The sequence below is a fragment of the Temnothorax curvispinosus genome, unplaced genomic scaffold (assembly GCF_003070985.1).
Source record: "Temnothorax curvispinosus isolate PA1 unplaced genomic scaffold, ASM307098v1 QBEX01011455.1, whole genome shotgun sequence".
In the NCBI taxonomy this organism is placed as follows: Eukaryota; Metazoa; Arthropoda; class Insecta; order Hymenoptera; family Formicidae; genus Temnothorax; species Temnothorax curvispinosus.
In genome coordinates, this window is record NW_020221235.1 from 29,323 (window position 1) to 47,017 (window position 17,695).

A 17,695-nucleotide genomic window follows, 5' to 3' on the forward strand; every position below is an offset into this window, starting at 1 on the left:
CTATCTTTTCCTTCGCCGAACGAATCGTAGGTGTAATTCGGGTGCGTATTGAAAATTAACGCGATCTCGGACTTTGGTAGGCGAGGAATTCGATGCTCGCGCGCGACCCGCTAGTCACCTTTACGGTACTCGCGATACTTTCGGCTGAATCGCGCCGCGTCGGCGTGGAAACTCGCGCGGTGGAAGGTGGAACGCAAACGCGCGCTTTCGCGCTTTTTTCTCTGTCTGTGTGCTTTCGGACGCGTTGAAATGTCACGGATAAACTAATCGTGATTTTTACACGACGTTCTCCATAATAGCAATTCCTATGAATAATTGAGCGCGATTGAATCGCGCGGCTATATAATAAATGCTCATTCATGTTTTTTAATTAAGGCAAAATGTAAGTTCGTAAACAAAACTTGATTTCTGATTTACATACAAGATTTCTATTCGCGTACAAAAGAAAACGAAAGATAGAAACTGCGTTATATGGATCAAACATAAAAAAAACATTTATTTTTAAAGGATCTATAAAACTCAAGCGTCTAATATATAACAACGCATTTCAATAACTTTGTTCCAGCGCTAATCTATACGTACGAATAAATGGATAAATAATTTCATAGAACACGGATAGTTCATTTATGGAATGGACAGATCATATAAATTAAGAACGAATTTTAAATCGTTCGTGACACGGAATCCGTCGTCGCCGCGACATTTCCAAGGATTTTAAAGTGGAATATAGGTTGATCGAAAGAGCCTTTGTTAAAAATGAACATCGGTGGGCGGAAAAGTGAGGCACGTGAGGCATTGTATTCGCGTTTCGTTTTGTTGCATGCGCGAGAATCCAGTCGGAGGTATACATGAGGAGAGAACGTCACACTAGCTAGCGGCGAAGAGGAAGAATTCTTCAACAATGTCGGAACGGCCGGCGCGCGTTAGTCTGGACGTTGAATTCATACAGGCGGTGGTAAACGCCAGATAGGAATGCTTAGAGAACGAGTGCCACAAGCGGGAAAGAGGAACACAATTCCACAATTGAGAGGAGAGTGGGGAATCGTCCGCAACGAGCGCGCACTTCCTAGGTGGTTCGAGCACGAACCGGCTCGGGCTCCGTTCGAGCCGGAGCACGAGCGTGGCACCGAATGCTCGTCGTCGAGAGAGGTGAGGCCCAGTGACCGAGATTCCCCTCACTCCTGATCCTTCCACCGATTCTCCGCCCGGATCTCACGGCGACCCGAGCATCGCGAGCAGCCGGAACCCACGGGCTCATCGTCCTGAATTTCCGTTTGATACAGTCGTTCGAGTCGCGCATGTAAAAATGTACCCGATATACATATCGCTTATTTCCTATACAGCAAACAATTGTCATTTTTCAGTTGTTTACGTAATAAAGAATGGTGAGAATTCAGATTCACATTGAATAAAGAGCTAATATATAGTTAGATACTTTTATTCCTCTACGATCAGTTATTACACCAAACTCATATTTTTAGAAAATATTACAAAAATGTAATGATTCAAAGTATTCAAATTTATTTTTTGGAAAACTTTGCTTTTTGAGCTATGTCATTTGTTGTAACAAATGAGTGCTATGTAAAGGAATAAAAATACGATCAAAAACATCGAAAACTTTGAAAGACGAAAACTACTTTAAAAACTTATTTTCCGATCTGCAAATAATCATAAATTATAAATTGCGTATCGAATCAAATAAAACTTCTTAAAAATTGAGTATGACATATTAAGACTTTTTCTCTCAATATGCAGATTCGAATGTATGCGCTCATTTCGAAATATAATATTGATTTTTCAAAATTTTACGCATCGGTAACGACTGCATTAACTCCAGAGTCAGTTATTTCGATGTAGATATTATTTTAAAGATCTCTTTGAAGATTTACAATTTGGAAGTCAATTGATTTGAACCTAATAATTACTAAAATCCATTTTACATATCGTTTTTGAAATCGAGTGCTCTCGCACAGTTCTAAATCTCTTTATCTACGTCATCTACACACCGTCAATAATATCATTTACGCTTTCAAACGCTTTAGATCCACTAGCATTGGCAAAGTCGTTGGTAAATTAAATGAACCCAGTTCGATAGAAATAAAAACGAGCGTTTAGAGCAGGGGTTTCCATTCTTTTTTGTCAAGAAGGCCACATTAAAATCTTTGTAATAAACGGGGAGCCGGATATTAGTTTCATTTTTGAAAATCATATAAAAACAAAATATCTTTCAGGATATTTTTTAAAGAGCGTCCACTAATTTGCGCAAAGCGCAATTCCTTAAAAAACATTGAATTAAAAAGTCCTGAACCCTTTTTTTCTGTAATGCTTAATAAAGCAGATATTTATTGAGAGAATTCGGGCGCTTGCACTTAGTGCACACTGAGTGCGCACCAAGGCTTGTTTTTATAATCTATTCTTATATTTAAAGTCGCTTAAATACACATTTAAAAACTTTTTAGCCAATAAAACAATCTGTAATGTTTATACGGATGTTGTACAAATCATTTTATAGACTAAGAAGTATTTAAGATGATCTGTAAATATAACAATTGATTAAGAACAAGCCTTAGTGCGCACTCAGTGTGCACTAGTGCAAGCGCCCGAATTTTCTATTAGATTACATTTAGAGCGCTAAATACAGGCTGCGGTCCACTTAACAATACAAATGCTTCGAAGCATTTAGTGTAGAAAGAAGGAGAAGAGGAACGCTTAAAAGCATTTGTAGCGTCAAATCGATTACAACCATAGAGATACATCCCTTATAGAAATTTAATACTGTAAGTGATTTTTTGGCTAGTGATTAATCATTTAAAAGCACTATGAAAAGCACTGTTAATAATGCTTTTAATAGTGCTTTTAAATGATTAATCACTGTTAATAAAGCACTGTTAATAGTGCTTTTAATAGTGCTTTTAAATGATTAATCACTAGCCAAAAAATCACTTACAGTATTAAATTTCTATAAGGGATAGGGTGCACTAGATCCTTCAAACGCTTCAAAGTATCATTTTATCCTTGTTTAACATTTGATAAACAACAAAAATGAAATTTTCTAAGAGCGTTTGGAGCACCAAGTGGATCGCAACTATATGTATATAATTGATGGCTCAATTCAGTGTTTGTATACGCTCTTCATCTAAAATAGATAACAAACAATTAACGATTATAAACTAGAACTCACGCGCGCATTTAAAGAGAAAGAAAGGGTGAATTCTCTCCAAGATGTATAATATATCAACCAGGAACAACACAGATTTTCAATACCTGTCAGCGCATCTCGGAACGCATCCGGAGAATACGAATTGCTTGCGCGCGCAGAACATGCGCAGCGCAGTCGATTGTCGTTATCGAGTCGCGCATATGCCTCCACGTAGTGACAGGCATTACGTCAACATAACCTGTACCATATTCGCGATTACCTTTATCCTTCAGTCAGTCCCTTCGTATAATTAAAGTCTCGCTGGCGATTAGTTATCCTTTCAAAATGGTGTCCGTTTTAAATACCGTCGACACTGGCCACGAGGACATGATCCACGACGCGGAGATGGATTACTACGGTTTGAGGTTAGCAACTTGCTCGAGCGACAATTCGGTGAAGATATTCGATTTGAAAAACGGCACTCAGAACCTGGTCGCCGTTCTCAAGGGACACATCGGCCCGGTGTGGCAGGTCGCGTGGGCCCATCCGAAATTCGGCAATCTCTTGGCATCTTGTAGCTATGACAGGTACACACAGTCTTACAATGCTACTTGTGTTACACATACATTTACCAAAGTATCAAGCTTAATAATTAAGTATACCTAATAACTTAATAGCAGCTAAAGCCCCTGATAATACGCAGTCAACGTTTGTGCACTTTTACAGAAAGGTGATTATCTGGAAGGAACTGGGAGAATGGACCAAGATCTACGAGCATACTGGCCATGATTCCTCTGTCAATTCGGTCGCGTGGGCGCCGCACGAGTTTGGTCTGATCCTGGCCTGCGGAAGTTCAGACGGATCAGTTTCCATTCTTGCAAACACCGGAGATACCTGGCACATGCAGAAAATAACGAACGCTCACACGATTGGGTGCAATGCGGTCAGTTGGTGTCCAGCGGTCGATTCGGGCGCCGATCCCAGTGCGATTCAACAGAGGAACGATCCTGTTAAGCGGTTAGCCACCGGTGGTTGTGACAATTTAGTGAAGATATGGAAGGAGGACGGCGACAGATGGATAGAAGAGAATAAACTGGAAGCACATAGCGATTGGGTACAATTTAATAACAACGGAAATATTTAAACACCAAAGACTTACATATTTATATATCTTTTTTTTTTATCATACTTGTAGGTTCGCGATGTAGCCTGGGCACCGGCAGTTGGCCCATCCCGAGCCGCTTTGGCGTCTTGCTCGCAAGATCGCCGCGTTGTCGTATGGACTTCCAACGATTACACCAGCTGGACACCGAACGTTCTTAATGTCTTCGATGACGTTATCTGGAACGTCAGCTGGTCGTTGACAGGCGGTATCTTGGCGGTCAGCGGTGGCGACAACAAGGTTTCGCTCTGGCGCGAGAATTCCGAAGGACAATGGGCATGCATCTCGGAATTGAACAAAGATCAAGGAAATCTTAACAATCCAGATCAACGCGCATTGTAATATTGATTTAACGGAGAACCATGTAAAATAATATAAAATAAGCGTTGTAATTAATAATTAATACGGATTTGTTTGATATCGAGGATCTTTTAGCAAATTCCAGAGTTAGTTCGAGTTATTTACCGTTAATATTTGATTATCCATAAACATTTATTCGAAATATTATGTTTATTCTTATTGCGATAACTGAAAAAATTGTTGGCAAATATCATACGTTCTTATGGATGTTTTTTTTTACAAACAGTATGTATTTGCAGCAATATCTGCGTAATTTTTTTTTTATAAAAAATACATTGATTTTACCGGTAGTATTGAGAGTTAAATTGCTCATTCGTAATCAGTCTTGGGTGTATAAGGACGCGGCGAAAACTATGTCACGTTTGATCGCGGTCGAGGCTTCCTCCATCTTCTCTTTCAAAACTGGGTCGCCTATCGTCACAGCCGCATTTTTAACATCTTGCAATGTTTCGCCGAGTTGCTGTATGCAACGAACGATAATTCCTTCCTGGACATCCGTCATCTTCATGATCTCGGCGAATGATTTGGCCTGCGCCCATTCGTAGACAACCTCCACCAAGCCGAAATTCAATGGTTGTAATGTCGATAGTTGATAGTATTGCTCCAGATGCTCTAGTTCCGCGTGCACCTCGCTCATTATCTTGCAAGCCTGAAGAGGACGAGGATTGTTTTAATTTCTTATAGCGATGTACAATTTTTTGAATACTTGATTGAGCCAGAAAGAGATGAATCAGTAACACATACGTTAGTAAGGTTTGGTGGGAGTTTAGGTTCGAATTCTGTGCGTTGCTGGAAGATCAGTGCTGATAACAACGCTGCTATTTCTGCCGGTTGTAAAACAGTCAACACATTTTTGAGAATCAATTCTGTTATCAGCAGTTCGTTACTACCCATTTGCAGCGCGACTCTTCCTTTTAGGGCGACTAATAAATAATGATACATTGTTAATTGCGCTTTAATAAATAAATATTAAATCTATAATGATTATACGATTTTGATTAATACAAACCTCTTTCATCATTATCTATGTATTTAAAATGTTTAAGGAGTGCTACCATATTTAGGTAATCAGGGTACAATGCCATTCCTTCATCGCTGAGTTTAAGTTGAAGCTGTCGCATTTTATCCTCAAGTTGATTCCGTTCGAATACAGGTCTGAATTGTTCTTCAAAGTTTGGTATTTCCTTGCACTTCATATCGCCCAGATTAGCTTTTAATTTGTCCCTATGTTGTATCCTCAATTGAAAATCATTTTTCGACGAGGGCTTGATATACGGTTGTAGGATGTGAGGCTTGATAGAAGCGTTAAATGATAGAGAAGTCAATTCTTGAACCGCTGTCTGACATGTTTGTCCCGGTGGATCGTTTCTAAAAAAGAAGAAATATTCGATAAGTATATAAGATGCTCCAAAAATTTTTACTATGCTATGTTATTTCTTACTTGAATCGTGAGATTTGTCTCTTTTCCCAATCATTTAATACCAAAGAACAATCAACTTTTATCTGACAATTAGTTATTTTCAATATGTGCCATGGAAATATAGTCAGAACCTCGTGTGACGGATTAGTGCTTGGGACAAATATCTCTTTTTTTGTCAGGCTCATAATCTCGCACCATTTCTCGAATATCTGAGGACTTTTGAATTCAACATCTTCGAAAGTGGGTGCATTCGTGTCCTTAAGTATCAAGACTTTGTATTGAATAGAGCTTTTGTGATAGTGAACTTTCAATAATAGGGCTAGTTTGTTGTAATGATTCACGTAGGATATTAACAAGACTCTACCCTCAGTTAAACTTTTCGCTGTTTTTCTCGAATCGAATAAATAAGGGTTCAAGAATTTAACATCTTCCAGATAATCGACCGCCTTGTGATAGAATGCAGAGAGTATTTTTTGCATATCGGTCAAAGGCGGTAAGTTCGACAATTCGCGCTCGATTTTCCGTAACTCGTTGTTATATGTCGCTTCCTGCGAGGCCAATGGCGATTCCTTGAAAGATTTGCGCATCATCGCCTCAACGGTGACGGATTCATTTACCCTTCTCAAATTTAGAAGCATGGAATACGTGACTTTAAATTTCGATTCTAATGTTTGCGGCTCACCGCACATCATAGGTTTCAAGTCGTTAAAGTGTGGCACGTCGTTTCTGCACATCACTATAACAGTTCCCGTGCTGTCATGACCTCGCCGTCCGGCACGACCAGCCATCTGTATGTATTCAGTCGGATACAGGGTACGAAAGTTGCTTCCGTCGTACTTTCGTATAGAATCGAACACCACCGTGCGCGCTGGCATGTTGACTCCCATAGCAAAAGTTTCTGTCGCGAATAGTAACTAAAAATGCGATAAAATGCAATTTCGTTACACCTTCTTAATTTTTGCATATTTCCAAGACTTGAAGATTACTTAAGACTTTTTAAAAATGTGCTTTAATTTTTTCTTTCTGTTTTTTTCAATGTTTCCTCGCAAAATTACCTTCACAACTCCACTCTGAAATAACATTTCTACGATCTCTCTCAAAATTGGCAGTATCCCACTATGATGTATACCCACTCCTTTTCCTAATAGCTCTTGCATCATAAGTACTTGTGGTAATTCTCTGTCGCTACCCTTCAGGTGTTTTATGTTAGATTGGAAAAATACATGTACTTGATGCTTTTCCCTCGCAGTCGTTAAATCAAGATTTCTTAACGTAGCAGCATTCATATCACAGCGTTTCCTCGACAGAGTAAATACGACAACGGGTAACATATCCTAGAAAATTGCATTATTCATATAAAAATAATTATCACATAATTTCTCTGTAGAATAAAAAGTATGCAGTTAATAACAACGTACATTGCTCTGAAGATGGCTTACAAATGCTCTCCATAATACCTCTTCTTGTTTCGGCGTCATTTGAATTCTTCTTCTACAGTCCTTTGGGGTTTTGTCTTTCTTTTTATCGGATGTATTTGTCGCTTTGTACCATCTGGATCAAGTATTAAAATATCACTGTATCATTATCATGCCTCTCTTGCTTTCACTCAAAAATATATAAAGGTAGGAAGAGAAATGACTTACCCATCCAATAAAAACTGGCCGTTGCTATCAAGGACCAAGAATTTGTCATCCTTAGTCTTACCGTCAGTGCCAGTGTACAAGTAATGTAAAAGAGGTATGGGTCTTTTCAAAGTGCTAATCACGTACATCTTTCGCTTTTTGATACGACCGACCCAATCCGCAAATATTATTGGATTTGGTACAGTCGCAGATAACATTACTATATTAATATTCTGTGGTAAAAGAATGACTATTTCTTCCCATACGTGACCTCTCTAAAAGTACAAAATAATTTTTATAGATTGTCGGATTTTTTGTAGGTATATACGCGCCATTCCCTATAAAATCAGCATTACGCACATCTTCATTATTTATATAATGCACTTCGTCAAATATAACAAATTCTAGATCCCGTAGAACATCGGATGCACAATACAACATTGATTGTAGGATCTCCGTTGTCATGATTAGACATGAAGCAGTTTGATTTATTTGTAAATCACCTGTTAATAACCCAACGCTTTCAAACTTTCTCTTAAAATCACGATATTTTTGATTTGACAGTGCTTTTATGGGAGACGTATAAATCACTCTGGAATGACATAAAAGGTTATCAGGAAATTAATATCTAGCTATCTGTGACAATAGTATCGCAAAGTTAATTTTTAACCTTACTGTATAAACCTTATAACTTTACCTCGTCATATGCTTTTGGCTCAATGCAATGGCATATTCAGCAACAGTAGTCTTTCCCGCTGATGTATGCGCAGCAACGAAAACGTTGCTATTCTCTTCCAATTTAAGAATAGCTTGTTTCTGAAAGGTGTCCAGTTCATAATTGAATTTGATTGCTGGGTCAGGTATTCTCTTGTCAAAGTCAGTTACTGGTGCGGATACATCAAGCTGCTCCGCCCATTCTGTCTTTGAAAGTTCTGTTTGTTTCTCGGATATTTTCAAGACAGGTATACTTATATCTTTGGGTAAAGTAGAATTTTCTTTAAAGGGAATGTTGCTGTCCGAAACTTGAACGTTCTCTTTTCTCGGCTCCTCAACTGAAGACGATGAGCCAAGCAAATTTCCCTCCTCGTGTACAACAGACATTAAATTTATATTATCATTATTGATTATTAATTTTTCAGTTTCTTCAGACAATGAAATTTCTGTTTCGTTCCTCGTGCAATTGATTGGTGTGCAATTGTCACTTTCAAATTCTAAACCCGAGCTAAATCCTTTGGCTAATGTCCTTAAATTCTTCTCGAAGTCAATGTCGTTAATAACGATTTCATTTTCAGGTACTTCAGGCTCTTCAAAACCACCAGGCCAAAATGGAATATTACTAGGATTACCTGCGGGAGATATAGCATTCACCTAATATATGCATTATTTTGCAATTATGCCTTGATTGATGTATTACAATTTCAACGAAGAGAAATACATGTCGAGATAAAATTAAGAGTACCTCGAACTCCGTCTGCAAGTGATCCAGGCGCACGAGTCATAGACATAGAATTCCTTGCCGTTTCCCCTGCACCTTGTAAGCAGATCTCTTGTATCTCGCCAATTTTCCCCGTTACTGGATCACGGTCAAATCTCAGCGTGGTACTGACCGGAGCCAAATCAAATTCCAACAACGAAAGAACATCTGCTCTGCGTGGCCAATAACGTTGGGTACTGTCCAGCTGATGTATAGGTAATCGTTCAGGGCATTCAATGTATTCCCGCAGTTCTGATTTAATATCAGGCCAGATGGGTGGAGGCTCGGTAAACTGTGAATCAATATAGATAAATACATAAAATTGTAACAAGGAGGATATATAATATATTTGATATATTAAGTAATAATTACTCGCGTCGATTCAGTCATCGTTATTTCACAAATCTCCTTTGTTTATTATATATTCATATATTAATTTTTCTCTCTTTGCCTAATTTAAAGTATAAGCTTCGTATAACTGTCACATAATTGATACGTTAAAATAGTAATTTGACTCAATTAGCAGTAATTAAATTATGTGTATTTTAAGTTTGTACACGTATATATTTAAATCTTGAAGTACATAATTAATTTTTACTGATTGTAAAATTATAACCTCGCCAACACAGGCAAAATAGGTTAGGCGAGTAACGAGGATTTCCTACTAAGATCCCCCCAAACAGCCTAAACTCCCCTCCTGAATTCAGAGAGAAACCTGACGGCCTGAACCACTTTTAATTTCGTGCATAAAAAATTATTTTAACATAAATTATTTAGAACTTTAGATTAACCAAAAAAATCGAAGTTGACCGCGGCAATCGCGGCGCGCGAGAAAAGCGCCTCCGCCATCTTGATTACGTCCCCCTTCCTCTTCCGTTGTTCCATTTCCAGAACGGCGGCGCTGGCGTCGGCGGCGACAGACACAACGACGCAAGACGGATCGGCTCCGTAATGAGTAACGTCGCGCGACTCGTTTAATTGATTAATTGGTAAGAGTCACGGAGTAACGTATATTTATTTATTACTTAAAATGCAGTATCTATCGCGCAGCATAGATTCAGCGCTCGGGTATTAATAGTTTGTAATAACACGTATCTCGCGTACTTGCACTGACTTGCACGACGTATCGCGCGGACAAGCGCGAGAGCAATGATCGTATTTTCGAATATCGCGGATATCACCGAAGAGTATTAATATGCCTATTCGTTAGGCTGCAAAACAATCGTAATAAAAGCATGTAATCAGCATATAATATTTCCGAACAATCCGAACTCGAAGTTCGGAAAATTCATAAACGTGAAATTAGGAGCGAGACGCGTAGCGACGCGGCGGGTCGCGGCGACGTATTTGGCGCGTGAAGTTAGCCGCGCGAGAGATGACCGCCATATTGATGACGTTCTCCTTTCATTTCCAGAACGCGGCGGACACAAGACGGATCGGCTGAATCGGTTCCGGAGCGAGTGACGTCGCGACTCATTAAATTGGTAAGCATACTAGATATTAACTTTGCACGCATTATATTCACTGCAGTACCTATCTATCGCGTGGTATAGATTCGACACGTTCGAGTATTGATGATTTCTTAATAATACGTATTCTGGGATACTCGTTCGGCCGAAGGCGCATCGCGCGAGCAATCGCGAAAGTGACGACCGTACTTTCGAGTGTCGCGAATATTTGCCAAAAATATTAATACGCTATTAGCTAGAATGCAGAATAACAACCGTGATAACAGAGGCGAGTTTATAATATTTAATTTTCGAAGTTCGGAAAGTTCGTGATCGCAAAGTTGAGAGTGGGACGCGTATTAGTGACGCCGCGCGCCGCGGCGCTTTCGGCGCGAGTTGACCGCGCGCGAGATACGAAGCGCCTTCGCCATATTAATTTATACGTTCTGCTTTTCCAGAATGCGACGAATACGAGACGGAGATGAATCGGCTCCGAACGAGTGGCACGACTTATTTAATTGGTAAGTAAGTAACATGCATTAACAAAAAATCTTTTACGCCATCTTACACAGATATACATTTCGTTGCATTTTTATTTGAAATATCGCTGCGATATTAAACGTGGCATAATTTCTTCTGCATTTATTTCTCCGCTGTCACAATATAATTAAGTACGCTTTGCGTGTGATTAATATCGGGTATAATATGTACCTGATATAATATGTACTATTACTATTATAAATTTTAAGTGTTTAGAAATATTTGATATATTAACAAGTAATATTTGATATATATTTGTCAATATTAATCATGTTATAAATACATTATACATGTTAAATATTTAAATATATAATTTATTATAATTACATCATATACAGTATATTGCATGTTTAATACATTATCTAATAAATAAAATATTTTAGATTATACTTTTAAATATTTAATAAATTATTTATGACATGATTAATATCAACAAATATATATAAAATATTACTTGTTAATATATATTTCTATTTTTAAATAATTTCTAAATAATTAAAATTTATAATAGTTTAGATTATATCAAAATTAGACTTTTTTCTTTTTAAATTTTATACAAGTTAATAATATTTAAAAAAAGCATTGTCATTAAGATGTTATTCTTTTATTAAAAATTTATTGAAATTACGAATAAAACTTGCGTGCAAAAGTTATTTTCTTATTTTTATTTTAAGCATGTGTTTCTCTTAATTTCTTTCTCATATTTGTCCAAAGTTAAATATTTTATAAATTAGTGCAAGCAAGCAATATAGTAGATATATATCTATAAATATTTTTTGAATGTGTGTATATTTTAGACATTATTCTATTTAAATATTTTCGTATGTTACAGATCAATTTTGTATATAACGCCTGTGTGAGTAAAGAAAAGGGTTCAGATGAAAGAACCCTAGGAAGGAAGCCTAGGAAAGGTATCGGGCGTCGTTGGAGTAACATTGCGGTAAGCATTATTACTTATTTGTACTAAAATTAGTCGTTTTGTTTTGATGATTTAAAAATAATAATTAGAGAAAAAAATTAATCTGAAATTTTATAAAAATTTATTCTTGGGCAGATCCTTTTTGAAAAATGTATAATTATTTTAATAGATATTTAATGAAAAGCCATTAAGAAATTTTATGCATGTAAGAATTATCTTTTGAATTATTGATTATATTTTGAGCGTTTTAATTTGAATTTTATGTTTATATATTACAGAATCATCGTGGCGCTGATCATACATACGTGGCTGACAACTCCACTGTCGATTGGTGAGTGACAAAAAGCATTATTAATGAGATAACAGATCTGTGAAAAATGTATTAGATATATATATTTACGTATCATAATTGTATTACAAATAAGTATAGAATCTCATAGATCCGTTTTATCTTAAAATGGATGAGCCATAAAGAATTATGACAAATATTTCATCTCGGACTCGTTTTGCGTTATTTAATTTGGTGTACTAATGTGCTTGAAGCTACGCTCGCACAGGTACACAGAGAAAGAATACAATAAATAGAAATTAACGGATCCTTATTTTATTTGTCTGAATTCTATTGTTTAGGAAAAAAAAACTTTATATTCTTTCAAGTTAAAACATTCAATATATATATTATTTTTAATATATTTAAAATAAGTATAGTTCAATAAACTTTATAACGTTAAAACTTTAAAATGGGTCTTTATTTTAATTCTATTAATAATAATATTAATAGAATTAAAATATAAGGACCCGTTTTATATAAAGTGTAAAAGTTTTAACGTTTTGAAGTTATTGTGAAGCTATACTTATTTTAATATATTAAAAATAATATATAGATATCTATATATTGAATGTTTTAACTTAAAAAAATGTAAAGTTTTTTTTCCTAGACAATAAAATTCAAACAACAAAAATAAAATATTTATATCTATATCTAGAGTTGTAGCTTAATAAAGACAAATAGTTCCATAGATATTAGAAAAAATTATGGAAACTTTTTTTTGTGTAAATGTACGTATATGCACGTATATATATATGTGTTTCACTCCGTTCTGTCTGCTTTCAATTTTGTCCTGTCTTTATGTTTATTCTTTTTTCGCAGTCTCTGAATATGCTTCTTCAGTTTACCTGTATTTTTCAATTCTTCATACTGTGAGACCAAATCCAAGACTTTCTTCTCAGCTGCAAAAGACAAATAAGATAAAATAAAACAATATAATATCAATCAGTATTATGTTAACGATAAGCTAAACTTACATTTTTTCTTGAAGACAGGCTTTTCTCCTCGTTTAACAGATTCTAGTAGCTCTTCCTTTTCTTGCCGCTTCTTTTCTGCTTTCTCTTTCCTTTTCTTTTCTTCCCTTAACTGATTTTCAAGCCTCTGAATGAGATATTTTATTTTCTTTATAGCTTTTAGATCTGTCGTTTCTTTCAATTCTTTTTGTAAAGTTTTGAGGTCGTTTTCCCGTAACTTGTTAATAAATGCATAAGAATGTCTGAAGGCCTTCTCATCAAACGTACCACATAAACTATCAAATCTAGGATCCCGAGATACAACTTTTTTGACTCGAGTTAACTCTTTATATCTGAGAACTGGCTTTTTAGCAGAAATCTCTCGTGGCCTATTCTTATTTTCCCGTTTAAACTCTATTTTCTCAGTTTTTTTCTTACTTTTTTTTCCAAATATCGTCTCATTATATACCTTGGTACCTAATTTCTCCTTTAATTTCTGTAAATCCTCAAAACTCATATGTTTTAATTCTTCTCGTACTTGTTCCTAAAACATAAACAATTCAGAGCATGTTACCACCCACGAATATATAAACTTTTCTTGTAATAATAGTGCTGTTAATTAAAATTAACCTAAATAAAAGCATTTAATAATATGTATTATAGTAAAAATAAATAGTGAAAATGAAGAAAAACTTACATGATCTTTATCTTCTGTAAGTAAAGACGCTTCCTCATCATTCATGTTGAGGCCTAAGATGAATAATGGAATACAAATTTATGAATCTCTGTAACAAAATACAATTTTTTTTTATTTAGTGTTTAATGTGACGTCAACTCTGTGTTTAGGTTTTTTGACACTTAACAAAATGCAATACCACATTTTTAGGTTAGGATTTACAGTTTGTTCATGTACTTAAGAAAACAACAAGAAGATTAGGAAAAATATATTTGTATAAATACTATAAATTGTACTCACATCTCCACTAGTACTCTATTGATCATACGAGTGCTTAAAAAGTTAAATCACACATTATAAATTTTATTTGTACGCAGAGTTTACACAAATCACAGATCAGACAACAGAGCAGAATGAGCGATGTTTCTCGATTAATCGAAATAACGATAATCGATAATTTGCCTTTTGATTAATCAATATTTGATTTTTCTCTCAACATCGACAGATCGACACACTGACTTTTTCCTTTTAATTAAATATAATTTAATTAATATCATATATTTATTAATGTGACTTATAGCTGCAGATTATATATTAGTTGAACTAATTCTTTTTTTAATAAATAAGTGTTAAAGAAAGTGACAGAACAAAAATAATTAAGGAACATATGTGGTTACCTATCGGGGATACATTATACATATCGCTTTATGTGTTATATATCACTTTACCACATTACACATTTTATGCATATCACTGCACTGGCGTTAAATGTATACATGAATCTATTGCGATCGCAGTAAAGTATCCCTCACCGAATCGGGAGAGAGAGGGATATGACAATGGGAGGGATTATTATTGCTTAATATTGGTAATATTATTGAAATTAATATGTTGTATTAGGGGAGATCAGTTTTTCAGTTTCTGATTTTTAATAAAAGAAACTTTTCAGAATAACCAATAGAAGTTGGCTATTTCGATACTTAATGGTCGGTTAGAAGTTAACAGATGTTGGAAATAGTGACTCCAAGTCGCTCGATTCTTATATATTTTATTGGTTAGTATTGTGATTAATGATATTAAACGTTGCATGAGTGTTATGACAAATTAGAACACATAATAAAAATTAATGAATATAGCACTGCGACAATAATTCTAACTAAATTTAATATCTTCAAATCAAACCAGTAGTTTGCCGAGACAACCTTTATATTGTATTAACTAATCAATACTATTGTAACTATTTTAACATACTGAGTTTACTGTTAACTTTTATCATCGTCCATCACTACTCGCAGTGTTGTAAAATAGGAGAGTATAGTTGAAAGATACTGTAACATACAACAAAGTAAGTTTTTGATAATACATAAAAATGTATGTGCTATTATTCTTTACGCATTTTAAAGTAAAAATACATACACTTATTACATCTGTTAATAATTCTTTAATAAATAATTAAGTGAATTAATTATGAATAAAAAACTAACGAAGGAATAAATTAGTAAGAAAGATTAATAATAATACAGTATTCTGACTTTTTATAGCAATGTCAAAATAATTTGTTAATTAAAAAAATAATAATACTTTAATTACGGAATGATAAGACGTACAAAAATTTAATATACATGATATTTTTATAACTTACGCTTTGATACTAAAATTCTTGACTTTAATCAAAATAAGTAAATGAAGAATATAATGATATGATAATTATATACTGCATATACGATGGTGGATTTGATAAGTTTGGTAAATTTGTATGAGATGGTGTGTGTTACAATCCATTGTAGTGTGCTAATGTGCTTGAGGCTAACTCGCACAAGTATACAAAGAAAGAATATGATAAATAGAACGGGTCCTTAATTTAATTGTCTGAATTCTATTGTCTAGGACCTAGGAAAAATAACTTTACATTCTTTTAAGTTAAAACATTCAATATATTATTTTTAATATATTTAAAATACATAAGTATAGTTCAATAACTTTAAAACGTTAAAACTTTTTACTTTAAAACAGGTTCTATTATTTTAATTCTATTAATAAACATATTAATATTTTGTCAACAAATTAATAAACGACGATACGAGTCAGGCGCGGTACGTGGTGCGCAAGTAAAGAAATTAATAGTTACAGAAGTAACGAATTACAATGTACATAATATACATATATATTCCAGCTTAATAAACTGCGCGATTTACCTAACAGTAGCCTAATGTTACAATAGCTGTGTTTCAAGTCCGACAAATAATCGGCGCGCAGTTTATTAAGTTGGAATATATATGTATTATATTATATACATTGTAATTCGTTACTTCTGTAACTATTAATTTCTTTACTTACGCACCACGTACCGCGCCTGACTCGTATCGTCGTTTATTAATTTGTTGACATTTTTACGAGTCTAATGACATATTTGATTAATATTTTGTTCTCAATACGATTTTAATTTTTCTTATACCTTATTCATCATTTCAGCAATGTAATCAAGAATTAACTGTTTCTATAATTTTTTCTGATAATCTAATTCTATTAATATTTTTATTAATAGAATTAAAATAAAGACCCGTTTCAAAGTTATTAAACTATACTTATTTTAAATATTATTAAAAATAATATATTAAATGTTTTAACTTAAAAGAATGTAAAGTTTTTATTCCTGGACAATAGAATTCAGACAACAAAAATGAAATATTTATATCTCTATGTAGAGTTGTATCTTACTAAAGATAAAAGTTCCATAGACATCAGAAAAATTATAGAAACAGTTAATTCTTGATTACATTGCTAAAATGTAAAACAGATACAAGAAAAATTAAAATCGTATTGAGAACAAAATAATGGCATTTTAAAAATATAAAGCTTTTTTACAGATTTAAAAAAAAAATAATAATAAAAAACTAATACAGGATATTTATACATGCAAAATAAAAATAAAGAATCGTCTTTAGATAGGGAATAAGTTAATAAATAAGTTCGGCATGTGTTTCCTTTAATCCCTTCCCCAAATATATTTGTCCAAGATTAAATATTTTGTAAATTAGTTCAATCAAGCTACACGTGTATATATAAATATATTTTTAAATATGTGTATATAAAATAGAAGTATTATAATACTTCCTTATAGGAATAGTTTTGAACAAATTTTGAAATTTGCTAATAATCACATAAAATTATGTAAACAAAACATGTAATATTCTACTCTGATTTGTTTCTTCAATTTGTTTTTAAAAAATAATTTTACGGCACACATACTAAAGAAAATTATTCCCATATATATATATTTCTATATATACATTTCTTTTAATTATATATATATATTATATTCTCGTATATTTCTATTCTCGCGTACTTGTATTCCTACATATCTCAACCAAGTGTACCGACCTAAACGTACGCGTAATCTTATCTTTTACAGGCTTTTACCGAACAACGGGGAAACTAAATCCAATCGTCGCCGATTGTATAAACGGTTCGTTGCGTTTCATTTTCGCGAGTGTCGTTCGAAGTCGTCGGATTATTCGAAATTCCGTCGTTTCTCTGCCGTTCGAGCCCGCCGGAAATAATTGAACGTTAATTCACGTTTCGGGATCGTCGCGTAAAATATCGTTCTTTTTTAATAATTAGCATATAACTGCGTCAATTTCCACGTTCTCAGAC

At 34.3% G+C, this 17,695-nt stretch overlaps 4 protein-coding genes across 4 annotated transcripts; 2 read left to right on the forward strand and 2 right to left on the reverse strand.

Annotated features, from left to right (window-relative positions):
- The first annotated feature begins 3,338 nt into the window (after positions 1-3,338).
- LOC112461492 (protein SEC13 homolog) lies at positions 3,339-4,740 on the forward strand. The gene is made up of 3 exons (XM_025026749.1): positions 3,339-3,726; positions 3,866-4,253; positions 4,335-4,740. Exons 1-3 carry the CDS (start codon positions 3,485-3,487, stop codon positions 4,641-4,643), a joined length of 939 nt encoding a protein of 312 aa, XP_024882517.1. The 5' UTR covers positions 3,339-3,484; the 3' UTR covers positions 4,644-4,740.
- A 174-nt stretch (positions 4,741-4,914) lies between these two features.
- LOC112461491 (helicase SKI2W-like) lies at positions 4,915-9,988 on the reverse strand. Its single transcript, XM_025026748.1, has 11 exons — positions 9,550-9,988; positions 9,163-9,469; positions 8,401-9,049; positions 8,064-8,295; positions 7,725-7,978; positions 7,500-7,632; positions 7,137-7,415; positions 6,103-6,995; positions 5,671-6,029; positions 5,406-5,584; positions 4,915-5,310 (listed from the first exon to the last, which is right to left on the reverse strand). The coding sequence occupies exons 1-11, from the start codon at positions 9,565-9,567 to the stop codon at positions 4,981-4,983; spliced, it is 3,633 nt and encodes a 1,210-aa protein (XP_024882516.1). The 5' UTR covers positions 9,568-9,988; the 3' UTR covers positions 4,915-4,980.
- Positions 9,989-11,878: 1,890 nt separating this feature from the next.
- On the forward strand, positions 11,879-17,688 carry LOC112461494. The gene is made up of 3 exons (XM_025026751.1): positions 11,879-12,105; positions 12,363-12,415; positions 17,454-17,688. Exons 1-3 carry the CDS (start codon positions 11,989-11,991, stop codon positions 17,599-17,601), a joined length of 318 nt encoding a protein of 105 aa, XP_024882519.1. The 5' UTR covers positions 11,879-11,988; the 3' UTR covers positions 17,602-17,688.
- On the reverse strand, positions 12,992-14,464 carry LOC112461493 (ribosomal RNA processing protein 36 homolog). Its single transcript, XM_025026750.1, has 4 exons — positions 14,342-14,464; positions 14,063-14,150; positions 13,390-13,909; positions 12,992-13,314 (listed from the first exon to the last, which is right to left on the reverse strand). Exons 2-4 carry the CDS (start codon positions 14,105-14,107, stop codon positions 13,175-13,177), a joined length of 705 nt encoding a protein of 234 aa, XP_024882518.1. The 5' UTR covers positions 14,108-14,150; positions 14,342-14,464; the 3' UTR covers positions 12,992-13,174.
- Positions 17,689-17,695: the final 7 nt, after the last annotated feature.

Coding starts and splice junctions, on each gene's coding strand:
- LOC112461494 (XM_025026751.1), top strand. CDS start 11,989: ATGTTACAGATCAATTTTGTATATAACGCCTGTGTGAGTAAAGAAAAG. Junction 12,106..12,362: donor GTCGTTGGAGTAACATTGCG/GTAAGCATTATT, acceptor TATATATTACAG/AATCATCGTGGCGCTGATCA. Junction 12,416..17,453: donor GACAACTCCACTGTCGATTG/GTGAGTGACAAA, acceptor TATCTTTTACAG/GCTTTTACCGAACAACGGGG.
- LOC112461492 (XM_025026749.1), top strand. CDS start 3,485: ATGGTGTCCGTTTTAAATACCGTCGACACTGGCCACGAGGACATGATC. Junction 3,727..3,865: donor GCATCTTGTAGCTATGACAG/GTACACACAGTC, acceptor GCACTTTTACAG/AAAGGTGATTATCTGGAAGG. Junction 4,254..4,334: donor TGGAAGCACATAGCGATTGG/GTACAATTTAAT, acceptor TCATACTTGTAG/GTTCGCGATGTAGCCTGGGC.
- LOC112461491 (XM_025026748.1), bottom strand. Junction 6,030..6,102: donor AGACAAATCTCACGATTCAA/GTAAGAAATAAC, acceptor CTTCTTTTTTAG/AAACGATCCACCGGGACAAA. Junction 5,311..5,405: donor TCCCACCAAACCTTACTAAC/GTATGTGTTACT, acceptor CGTCCTCTTCAG/GCTTGCAAGATAATGAGCGA.
- LOC112461493 (XM_025026750.1), bottom strand. CDS start 14,107: ATGAATGATGAGGAAGCGTCTTTACTTACAGAAGATAAAGATCAT. Junction 13,910..14,062: donor TTACAGAAGATAAAGATCAT/GTAAGTTTTTCT, acceptor TTTATGTTTTAG/GAACAAGTACGAGAAGAATT. Junction 13,315..13,389: donor GCCTGTCTTCAAGAAAAAAT/GTAAGTTTAGCT, acceptor TGTCTTTTGCAG/CTGAGAAGAAAGTCTTGGAT.